We start from the raw sequence: 12,096 nt of genomic DNA, 5'->3' as shown, positions 1-12,096 counted from the left end.
ACAATCAGGCAGAGCGGCCCGCAGAAAGCAAAGCAGCCCCTTCTCACTGCTGCCTCTTCCTAAACTGCTTCACTACCTCCAGACAGCTCAGAGCCGTGTTTTCCCTATTAAGTGCTGCTGAGGCCAGCCGGCCGGGGTGCCTGAGCCTTACCCGAGAGAGGACTGTGCTTGGCAAATTACCAGGAGCCAGATGGCAACACTTAATGTGCATGAAACTGCGAAGACGGCAGCCATTTCTTGCCTTGCTGCAGATGTGCCAGCTGCTCAAGGAGGGGCCGCAGCACCCAGGTGCGTCTCAGCCCCAAGGGGGGCAGCCAGGAGCTCCTGGGCAGCCTGGGGAATGTCCCAAACTAACCTCGTCAGCTACATCAAGGGAAAGAGGTCCCTCTCTCTTCAGATTCAGCCCTGGCCTCTTCTGCCTTGAGCAGGCGGGAGGCCAGCGCTGCAGAGCGCACACCTCGGTGCCTTCTACACAAGCACACAAGCTCAGACCTCAGCTGTCACAGACTCATCAGCCTCAGCAGCCGCAGGTTCCTCCTGCTCCCCAAGGCAAGCTTTAAGCTTGTTAGGAAGGTGCAAGCAAGAGGGATTTTCACTCTCTGCATATTGATACTAACTGCTCAGGCCAAGTGCTGTTAGATCAGAGGAAAGTTGGCAGTTTTGTTCCAAAGCAGGTTTAAATTATAAAACCCAGCAAATTAAAAACATGACATTATCTGCCCCCTCTTGTAACTTGCTCCTTGAATCCTCTCCCATTTGCCCTTCTTCTCCCACAGCCTTCGCTGCAGAATTGCATCCCACAGGAAGGAGAAGGAAAAGAAAAAAAAAAAAAAAAAAGGAAAAGAGGAGTAGGCTTAAATCTGAAGAAAATCATGTTGACTTGTCCCACACCTGTCATCTGCTGAAGTGGCTTTTCTGGAGCACTGCACTCTATCTTTGGCTGATAGGCAGTGCCGTCTGGCTTCCTCCTCCCTTCTTTCCTCTTCAGCAGCAAGGCAAGAACATAAAAATACACACAGAAATCCAGTAAACCCTCCACCATGCTGCCTATGTGCCTTCCCAGACAGGCCACGTGACGGTATCACTGTAACTCACCTACCCATCTCCACAGCTTTGCTGCACCATGTCACATCGCTTCAGAGGGCAAGGATCAAGTCCTCGTACTTGTACTAGGATGCGCCTTGCACGTTTTATAAAGTAGCAAGAGTAACCGATCTCTACATCCCCGTTGTGTCCCTCCTCTCTCCCACACTGCTCCAAAGCCATGTATTTCCAGGGATATCCGACACAGCGACTGCAGACAGCCTTTCCAGCAAGCCCTGCCACCAAGCTCTGGTGAGATTGCACCCCAAAATACTGCCGGGACAGTGGAAGAGCCCACACCACCAGAGTGAGCCCCATGCTCTGAAATCAGCCTACTCACCTCTGTGCAATTTGCATGGGTTCCCCATCTTCATGCACATCCTCTGTAGGCAGCACCTGGGAGGCCTGGAAAGGAAAATTCTGATATTATATAAAACAATGTGCACAGCTAACCGGGACCTGCTGGGTCATCAGTTTCTGTCCATGACATTGCACCCAGTCTGTTAAGTATTTTTTTCTGAAAATGGCTAAGAATCCATCCTGAACTAGTCAGCTTTTTCCCTCCATCACTCCTTTTGGTAAGGTATTTCAGCAGCTCCCTGCAATAATGCCTGGCAGTACTTTTTGTTACCTTGCTGCCTAGACACGTTCCTGGACAGTCCATGCCCATCCACTCATGCCAATCTTGCCCATCACCTTCCACACCCTCTGCCTGTTCCTAGCATCTACCCTGATGTACTTGTAGGCAGCAACCATAGCTCTTCTCCATCTACATTTGTGCCGAGCTAAACAGCCCAAGGATTTTAGTGTCCTCTTGCACTCCCTCAAGCACCCCAGCAGCCCTCACCTGCTCCAGTTTAAAATCTATTTGCCTGAGCTGGGATGACCTGATCAACTGGTACAGCTGATGTTTCACCATGAGAAGTACTTTCCTGAAATTTCGTATAGATAAGATCTCTTGCATTTTTCTTGACTCAGAAATCAGCTATCCCATCAAAGAGGGGGAACAGATTAACCTGCACAATCTGCAGCTGGTAAATCCGTGTGCATTTTATCCCATTTTTCATTTCACTCTACGACTCCACTTATTCTTTCCTTTAAAATTTGTTCAAAAGCCTTATGCACTGCCGAGGTCAAGCTAACATGCCAGTCATTACCCAGATCCCTTTCTTCTTCCTCAGTGTACACGTTACACTTGCCACTCTCTAATCAGGTGGAATTACAATGGTTTATTAGCAGTCCTTGCTGTCAGGCCCGCGATTTCTCATGCTAGTTCTCAAAGAAATCCAAGGGGTTTTCCTCCCCCTTCCTCAAGTCTGTTTAACTCTCTGAGTTTGATTTCCACCACAGGTTTCAACTTAGCTCCACTCCTGGCTGGCTGATGTACTTCCCCAGCAAGCCCCAAAACAAAGTCTCCTGCCAGATTTCCCTACAGTGACTCCAACCCCAAATACTCTGTTTTATCTACGTCGTTCTTTATTTCTTCACAGCCTAATTCATCGTTAGCATAAAATACCACACCTCCTCCTTTATTTTTATTTCTCTTTTTCCTGAACTGTGCATATCTTAACAATGCCTCTGCCCTGGTCATGAATACTGAGCCATGTTTTTGGTTTTCCTAGCACATATGTTGTAAGGTACGGCACTAATTCAGGTCACCAGACTAACTCTCCAGAATTGGGTCTTTCCCCTCAATCTTTCAAAGACCAAGTGTCTGCTAACCTTATTTGAAAGGCTATGAAGGAACTGATTCTATTAGCACTGAAGTTTGTTAGCGCAGGTTCACAAGCTGTACCTCCTGACAAGCAGGATTTGCTCTGTGCAAACATCCCTTGGCTGCGGGTGGCAGTCGCAGGAGTTGGCCACTGCCAGGGTGGAAGGTCTCTGCCCGCTCCAGGTGCGGGTTTCAAAGCAGGGGTACAGGCAGGCTCCCTCCAGCACATCCCTTTGCACCTCCATTTCACTGGTACAAGCATGAGGCTTTTCCAAGGACAGCTTTGAGTCCCCGTGGATGGTTTCTAGCCTTGGCACAATCTCAAATCTCCCACCAGCAAAGCGGCACTGGGGGAGCCCCAGGGCAGTACAGGCAGCAGGGGTCTCAAGCGATGCAGCACACGGGGGACATGACTGCTCTGGGCCCCTCCTTTGTCACTGCCAGTGGAATTGTATTTGATAGAAGGAAAAAAATGGAGACAAGGCACAAGCAAACATCAAACAGATCGATCTTGCAAGTAAACCACCTGCGCTGGCCTCAGTGTGTGACTGCACAGAGAGGCGAGAGAAGGGAGCAACCTCTCAAGCTGGGTGTGATAAGGCAGATGAAAGGGCATTTAGAAACTATTTTCTATCAAGTAAATAAAAGACTGGCAAATTTTAGGCTAGGGTTGAAATTTTAAAGTCTGCTTCCCCTCCCTTTCCTTATTTTTTCACCTTAAAAATATCAGAAAGACTACATCTACATACACATTATGGCTCTTTGAGAGAGCTCTTGTGGTCAGGATGAGTATATTACAAGTTTCCACTCAGCACCACTAAAACCTCTTTTCTCCCCAAGAATTAATTAGGTATTAGCATTAAACGGATAATATAAAAAATATACCCCACAATTTTCAATACTGATTAAAAGTTCACGCCCTTCCGAGCTGCTGTAGCTTTCCAAGGGCTTTAGCGTAAACCTCCATAGACCTGCAGTCACCCCAATCTTCCAGATTAATGACACCTCCATTTCCAAAGGAAGGGACAGAAGAAAAAAAAGCAGTTTGCCTTAAGAACCTTTCAGGTCTTTCGTATCTATCCTAAGGAAATGAAAAAGGGCACAAGTTGGTTTCTTTCCTCTGCAGGTCACCTCTAAAGCTTGTTTAAATCTGTATCTGCTAAAGCCAAGCCAAAGCACTGTCACGAAAAGTCACATTTCAGCACAGGCTGCTCTGCTCTTTTTCTGCAACCAGAAAATGCAGACATGACGTTTTTCCTAAGTGTTCAATATTACAAGACAGAATATAAATATCACAAAACAAGTTAAGTATCTTTCTAACACCAGGGTAAATGATCAAATACACTTGAAAACAGGAACAACAGAGCTGAGGCTTCAGTCATAGAGAAGATAAAGTTATACAATGATCCGGGAGTGAAGTCATTATGAAAAATGAGGGTTGGAAAAGGCTGACACAAACCTAAAATACAGCAGTAATAAATACTTCATCTGACTAGCAATCTGTTTAAACTTAGCAGTGACAGAAAGCTGCCTTCCGCTCCAACAAGAGAGCCCTGACGGAGACAGAGGCTGACACCTAGCGTCTAGCAGACCCGACAAGTGAGCTGGAGAGAAGGTGCCCAGCCACCAGAACAAGGACGATGAGCACGGCCGGGATGACAGATCACCCCGGGCAGGCAGAAGACGCCTGCAAGCACGCAAAGCCTCTCCCGGCCACAACCGCAGGACCACGAAGGAAAAGAGCACTTGGAAGGGGGAAGCACGTACGGACACAGGGGAACACGTAGGTGCAAAAAGGAAAGGCTGCACTGCAAGGACAAAAGCCACGTTTCTGTCTGCAAAGGAAAAGGCAGAGCTCCCCACACGGCCACAGGGTTATAAGCTGGTTTGCCAGAGCTGGTGGTGGCCAGCATCATCTCTGTGCTCCCGATGCTGACACACCGCCAGGCTACACCCTCTAGAGAAGGACAAGTCAGCTGGAAGTCTTTATCTCAGTGGTGCATTAATGGACGACTGCCAGGCTGCATGATGGCCCCTACCTTTTGCGAGCAGGGTATCAGCCTGTACGCCTTCCCTCGTCCTTTCACAGTAAGCCGTGTGGCTAGGGGAGGAAGTCCCTAAATTTAAGAGGCACATTAAAGAGCAGTGCCTGCTTTGCAGAAGGGACTGGATGCTAAAATGGACAGAGGAGCAGGACTGCTCAGCGGCGAAGCTCTTACCTGGCAGTAGCTGGTGGTCGGTTCGTCATCAGAAGTAGAGTTCCTCTCTTCTTCCATGCTGTGCCCTGGACTCTCTGCCTCCCTCCTCTTCGAAGGGAGGAGCCAAGTGATGCTCTCAGACTCCTTCTGCCCATCTGGGTCTCCATCTTCTGTATCATCAGCAACCCCGTTCTCCGTGCTTATCTGCTCTCCTTTCCCAAGCTCATTCTGGCTCAAGGAAGAACTGGGCACAACTGGGTTACCAAACTCTTTCTTGTGCAATAGCTGCCTCTGAGCCTGCTTCAGGCTCTTCTGGTAAACCTCCAGCTGACACAAGATGACTTTGGTGTACTGGTTGGGATCCACCCCTTTGGGGCAGAAGGGGATGCCCCAGTAATAGTGCACTGTGTCTCTCGCCTCCTCCTGCTTGTGCTTCTCCTCCACTGCATTCAGTACGCAAAGCTCAGGGGTACCGTCGGGCACCTCGTTCTGCTCTGCTTGCTCTGTGGCAACACAGACTTTGGCGGCGTGCCTGGGCTGCAAGGTGTGTTTGGTACCTGCTCCTCCACCACTCCTCCTGGGGCTGCCACACTGTTCCGCGGTCCAGCTCTTCCAGAGCGTGGCTGAGCTCCCAGCACCAGCCTCTCCCGCAGAATGGCCAGTGCAGGGCAGGGGCTGCTCTTTTGGTTTGTGGTCTGTTGCTTCAGAAGAGCTGGAGGGCCTTGTGAACAGCCTCCGAGGTGTCAGTCGCCAGGAGCCTGAAGTCACCCTGCCAAAGGTGGGACTCAAAGAGATGAGGTCCTCTCCAAATGTGCTGGGTAACATGTTACTAGAATCACTTTTTGCTGGTGAGGAAGGCTTTTCACTTGACCTTGTCACAGGCTGGCCCTTCCCCGGAGACACGATTATGCTGGATACTAGTGAGCTTTCAACGATTTCCTGGCTTAACCTCCTCAACACTACCAGGGGGCTCCGGGCGACATCCATCTGTCCGTTCCCATCAGCTCTGGCGCTCTGTGAGTGGGAGCTGCACTCGGAGCGAGGGGTGTCGGGGCAAAGCGCCAGACCTCCCAGGATCTCGGAGCCTTCTTGCTCGGTGGGCTGGCTTTGGCCTCGCAAGCCCAGCACTTCTGCAGACAACTCAGGGGTTGCATCAGAGGACTCCGAGGGCTGACAGCTCTGAAAAACAGAAGGTTGATTCTCTGAGAGGCATGTTCTCTATCAACAGAGCATACCAAGGGCTCCCTCAGCACACTGGCAGCCATCACCTGGACTGCAGACCCCCCCGTCCTGATCAGAACTGTGTACCCCAAAATGGGGGACAGCCGAGGTTAGACTTCATACATCCCTCTCACTAGGAATGGTACAAAACAACTACCCTGTGACTGCTGTAGTTCCAGCTCACACTGGAAAAAGCCAGGCCCCCAGTAAAGACTTCTTTTGTGCAGTGTGGCAAAGCAGGCACAGAAAGCAATGTTGCTGAAGAACCCTAGTAAGCCTCTTCACAGAAGCGCACTTACATTAAGGCTCTCAGCAATGGCCTTCCTCAAGAGCTCCTCCTCTTCCTCTTCCTGACAGTTCACTTGCCTGGCTTCTTGCTCACTCATTTTCAGGGCCAGTGCAAACTGTTCCTCTTCAGTCATCTCTACAGCAGAAGAAATAGGATAACGTCAAGTCACAACTGCAGGTGTACATAAACACCCAACATATATCCAACATGTTAGGAGAAATGTCCAAGGGTCCTGCCTCCCCAGGAGGGATGCAGAGCAAAACATCTAAACCTCAGCTTTCCTGAAAACATGTCACCAAAACCGGAGCAGGCAACACTACATGAAAAAGGCAACCCAAGTCAGGAACTTCAGTTAGGGTTTCTACAGCAACCTAAACTCTGACTCCCTGGGTATAATAACTGCAGTGGAACATTTTATTTGCCCTCATCAAACAACACACTCTACAGCTGTAGAACACATGTTCAATGAGAGAGGAAAAGGACAGATTTCCAAAGTGTGCTCATTTTTATGTTGGATTGGCTCAGCAGCAAGGCAGGATAAAGAACACATCATCTTTGATACACTTTTTTACTAGCCAAATAGCACATCTCACTGCCTTCTGACATGCAGATACCTGCAATACCACAGGAGACCTACCGGAGAGAAAAAGAGCTACATGTTGTTCACCCCGAGCCGCAGGTGGAAAGCTCTGTGGAGGATAACGTTACTTGCTTAGTGGTATTATGGAAGATCTTTCCCATGCATACATCCTCCTTCTGCTCACATCACCACTCCGCTGCATCACTAAGTCAGTCATGCATGGGAAACAGGTTTCCTACAGTTGTAACTGCTATTTCAGCAGAAAATTTCTTCCTGAAATATTCCTCAGAGCAAACCAGAAGCCGAGACTGGCTATTTAGAAACAAAGCAGTTAGTTACTTTGGAAAACACTTATTTACTTAGATTCAATCCAACACTTGCACTGTGCTTAAAATATACAATGCCTGCAGAATGGAGTGCAGCTTGGAAAACAACTCAACAGCACTCAGGAGCTGAAAAATACATCTTCTCACTTGAAACAAATTGACAGATTTCCTTCAAAACCCGCTCCCTCCTTCAGGCAGAATCCTGCACGCGCCATCTCATGCATGAACCAAGAGGCTTGCTCTGCGATGGGCTAGAAGAGCTCTAAGAGACGCAATTTGAACAGGAAGGCCGCCCAAGCGCAAAACATGCCTTCGCTACAGCCAGTTTTGGAGACTGACGTTTCCCTGGATAAAGATGCATTCAGAAATTGCAGACTCCCGTTTTCTAACCCATCGTCTTCCTACCAGCTGCCACCAACACAGAGCCTCCCTCGAAGCAGCCTGGGATTGCACTGGTCTTAGCACAGCCCGTGCATCACGGCACTGCTGCAGCGAGGTGCATCCTCACAGCAGCAGGCTTGGCTTTGCTTTGCCCTTCCCCCAGCTCGTTGCTAATGGCAGGCTGGTTCTCCCCCACCCAAGCAGGATTTGAAGCATTTTTGGATTGTTCTGACTACCAGTCATAGATTCCTTTCTGTGTCCTACTAAATCAGTACTTAGCTTTAGGTTATTTGGTTGGGTTTTTTTAAATTTCTTTTAAAATTAAGAAAGAGGTTGAAGTGAAGGCAGACTGCAGTGCACTCAGGGCTCGTAGGGATCTTTTGTCCTTGGACAAAGTCACTCTATGAGGTTACAGCCAGGAGGGACCAGGAAAAAAAAAAAAAAAAAAGCATCCTTTAAGGGAAAGCACACGACAGTCCAGTGTATGAAGAAGGCTCCTGTCCCCAAGAACAGCAGTAATACACAGCATTTTCACAATACCAAACACCTCCCAATCATTCAGTGTGTGCTGATTTGTTTCCCTGCCCAAACCATCACAGCAATCAGGCCAAATCCTGCAAACTCTGACATGTGCAAGAAAACCAGTGCATGTGATCAGTGTCCTGCAACACAAGACTTTCCACGTGCTTAAATTAAAACAGGGGCTCGAATGTTTGCCAGTTCAGGCTATCAACATCCATGAAGCTTAACAAAAAGAAACATTTTTTGGCGACTTACTACTGTACATTTTGTTTTCTTCTCCCTCCCTGGCACAGTAATTTCCCCTCTGGGGACCGGGAACGTGCCAGACAAATGCTGCCTCTGGCAAGGAAACCAGAGACAAACAAGATGCACTTAGCACACGTTCCAGTTGAGTAGGTGCTCCGGAGACGGGGAGATTTCGAGTTTAAATCCACCTGGCATTACGGTAGGGAGAGCAAAGAGCAGCTCTGCTCACGCCTTCCAGGAGACTTGACCTGCTTTAAGCTGAGCGGTCCGGAGCTGGCGGCATTTTGTGCTCCATGTCTGACCCATTTCTCAGCACCATGCATTTTATTAAACTGGATGTTGATTGCACCAGTCATAATTTATGATGATTAGAAATCCAGAGTGTTGCGTTAGCCCCCAACCGGTGTGTGCAAACAGACCTCTGGAGCGCTCCGGGAGCGAGCACTGAGCGTGCAGTGGAGGTGAGCCATGCTCCCGGAGTGTGCCAGCGGGGCAGGGGCTCCTGCAGCCCTTGGGAGGAATGACCCCTCTCCAGACACGCTCCGTTACGCTCAGCTCACACACATCGCACGCCTCGCAGAAGCCCGTTCCCGCTGCCGGCTGGGGAAGCACTGGCACCTCCGGCTGGGAATTCCGCGTCTCACACTCCAAAATCCACTCACCACATGTCCATCCCAACGAAGCACTAAATCCCAGCACCTCTCCAGGGATCAGGGCATCCAAGAAACCCACAGATGGGAAGGAGGGGTCAGGGAGAAACTGTTTTTAAGACATTGCAGCCCTAAACAAATTAAATCGTTTCAGAGCCTTTTTAAATGCTAATATGGCAATTTGCTAAGCGATTTATGTTCCATTTTGACATTTGCAAAATGAATTAGATGCAAAACCCCACTAGTTGTAGTTCTAACACTTACTAATAAGAGATTTACTCAAAAATAATGGAAATGCAGGATCTCAGTATTTCCACATATCCAAAGTGCAATTACAGTAAAAACATTCAGATGTGCTTTAAAGCACTGACTTCCTCCAGAAAAAGAGAGAGACTTCTTTAGGTTTTGTATTTCCATTTATCCTGTCAGGATGAAACGTCACAGATATATTTTAGTTATGGGTTTAGGTTAAAATGAATAAAACCACAACAAAGCAAAAATGGGAGGATACGCTTTATAACCAGAGCCTGCAAATAGCTGAAATTTTCCAGTTTTGAGGAGAGAGAATTTGCTCTACCCAGAAGCATCAAATTTTTACAAAAGACCAATTCGCCTCACAATTCAAAGAATTTATTTAAAGACACTGAGAAAAACAATTACTACTTCAAATCTTAATTTGCCTAAAAGCAAACACCTATAGCTTCCCATAAATGAGAGAACAGACCCACCATCACACGTGCTTAAACAAGCAACTGCTCTTCGACCGAGCAGCAACAGGCACCCCCAACCTCCTGCACTTCGAGGAGGCAGAGATGCACGCTAAAAAAAAAAAAGGCAGCTGTTGCCCCAGGAGGAGAAAAACTATTATCAAGAATTTCAGCATCTAGAAACACAGCAAAACTCCTCTGTTCTAAAGTGGCTAAAGAGCCAGCCCTGTCTCCCACGATTTTTTGGAGGACACCAAACACCTTTTGCACAACACCAGCTCCCGAAACCCAGAGCACTCAACGATGCAGCGAGAACACCCAACTTCAGCAACTCCCTGCTCTTAGCACCTTACGTTTGGTCACAGTTTAACAGCATCTCCAAGAGGGAGCTTAGCTTTTATTTGGTGTTCTGTTTCTTTTGGGAGAAAAAGAAGAAAAAAAAAAAAAAAAAGATAAAAAAAGAATAATTCTTCCCCCATCTCTGACTTTGCTATCTTACTTGTTCGACACAGGACACGCACAGTGGGTTTCAACTCCCACAAAGAGCCAGGCTGTTTCATGCTCTGGCCTTAGGCCTCTATTAAAAACAATTTAATTCACACAAGCCCTCTGAGGACTGACAAGCCCAACTGCTGCTGCTTGCGGAGCACTGGCGTGCTCCATTTTGTTCAGTGATTGCTTTGGGTTTTGCAGGAGACAACATCTCTCCCATTTTAAAACATTCTGAATTTAACACGCTAGCTGGAGCGCTGCCTTGCGGAGCACAAGAACGTGAGCGCGGTTCCTCTGGGGCAGAGCAATGGTCCACCTGCCTGGCTCTAACAAGTGGTGCTGTCCCGGGAGCGCAGGCAAGCCTGGCCACGCTCAGTGGTCCCTTCTGGTTGGACATCCCCAGCATTCAGAAATGTTGTTTGCAGAATATGAGTGGGAACATCCCAGCCTGTTCCCTCTGGCAACTGTTTATAGACCTATTGTCCATGAATGCATTTCATCCCTTATTAAAGCTACTGGTACTGACCCCTCCACAACCTCCTGCGACAAAAACTTCCCGGAGTTCACTACATGCTGTGTGAAGTATTACTTTCTTTCACCCGTTTTAAACCTATCTGTCTCCTGCTATTTCCACTGACTGCACGAGCTGGTAAGGCACTGCCTTCCTGATGTGAACTCTGATCCCACCTTCCTCTCTAACGGAGCAGCCCCAGGCTTCCCAGTTGCTCCTCATAAGGCAGCTGCTCCCTCCCCTTCATGGCTTGGGCTGTCCTTCTCCGGATGTCCCCTGACTCCACCATGTCCTTGAGATGCGGAGACCAGAACTGCACACAGCACTGTTGATGTGGGTGCAACAACACTTTATGTAACAGCAAAATGACGTAAAACAAATCTCTTGTTCTTAACACCCTTCCTTATGATGCCCAACGTTGCTGGCTTCTCCAGCTGCCCCCGCGCTACGAGCAGATAATTTCACAGAACTGTCAGCTGCGACTCAGATCTTTCCCGAGCTCCGACTGCCAGGTCAGAGCATCACGACATTTCAGGGAAAGACAGCAGCAGAGGGGCCTGAGCAGCAAAGCAGTTTGTGACTGACAGTGCTTTCAGATCGGCTTCAACCAGTTTTGAAACTCGGTGAGGCACCGACACCTCACACACTTATTTTGGAAGTGCACCAGTCTGCGCACACGCCACCTGGGGAGAAAACAAGTGACAGTGTGCCTATTCAGAAAGGCAAATTTTACCCCTGAGAAGGGTCTGCTCCAAGAGCTGTGCATCCCCAGCCACATCACAGCCTTTCTGCAAGGGAAATGATCTCTAACACAAACAGCAGAAGCTGCTCAGCACCAGTCTACTTCCCCAGCCCCACACTTGAGACCTACGTGCAATTTTTCTTTTAGGAGTAAACTTCGTTCTATCCAGCTGCTGTTTTGTTCTCTTCTTTTGCAATCCACTCTCTTCCTTTGACTCCTGCTGTAATGGAAAAAAATATGGTGAGTGCATACAATATGTAAGAAATACTACCAGGCCCCTCCCCCCCACTACTCAGACACAAACACTGGTTCAAAAACAAGCCTCTCTATGTGTGTGAAATTTGAATTTCAAACATAATTCAAGCACATTCTGTAACTATTAAAAGCTGTGTGATAAGCATAACGAGCAAAAAGAGTTACAGACTGACATAAAC

General features: G+C 48.2%; 1 protein-coding gene across 12 annotated transcripts in view; it reads right to left on the bottom strand.

Moving 5' to 3' along the window:
• Positions 1-12,096, bottom strand: part of UIMC1 (ubiquitin interaction motif containing 1) — a 39,080-nt gene that overhangs the window by 15,663 nt on the left and 11,321 nt on the right. For 9 of the 12 annotated variants that reach the window (XM_074884185.1, XM_074884195.1, XM_074884192.1 and 6 more), the window contains 4 exons: positions 11,792-11,882; positions 6,516-6,640; positions 5,017-6,174; positions 1,424-1,503 (listed from right to left, as the gene is read on the bottom strand). In XM_074884185.1, the coding sequence (XP_074740286.1) occupies positions 1,424-1,503; positions 5,017-6,174; positions 6,516-6,640; positions 11,792-11,882 (1,454 nt within the window). The remainder of the gene's footprint in view (positions 1-1,423; positions 1,504-5,016; positions 6,175-6,515; positions 6,641-11,791; positions 11,883-12,096) is intronic. The other 3 variants (XM_074884191.1, XM_074884194.1, XM_074884190.1) reach the window with 2 other exon arrangements.

Source organism: Strix uralensis, chromosome 14 (genome assembly GCF_047716275.1).
Source record: "Strix uralensis isolate ZFMK-TIS-50842 chromosome 14, bStrUra1, whole genome shotgun sequence".
Taxonomy (NCBI): Eukaryota; Metazoa; Chordata; class Aves; order Strigiformes; family Strigidae; genus Strix; species Strix uralensis.
Note: the sequence above shows the minus strand (reverse complement) of the source record. Positions and strands in the feature narration are given on the sequence as shown.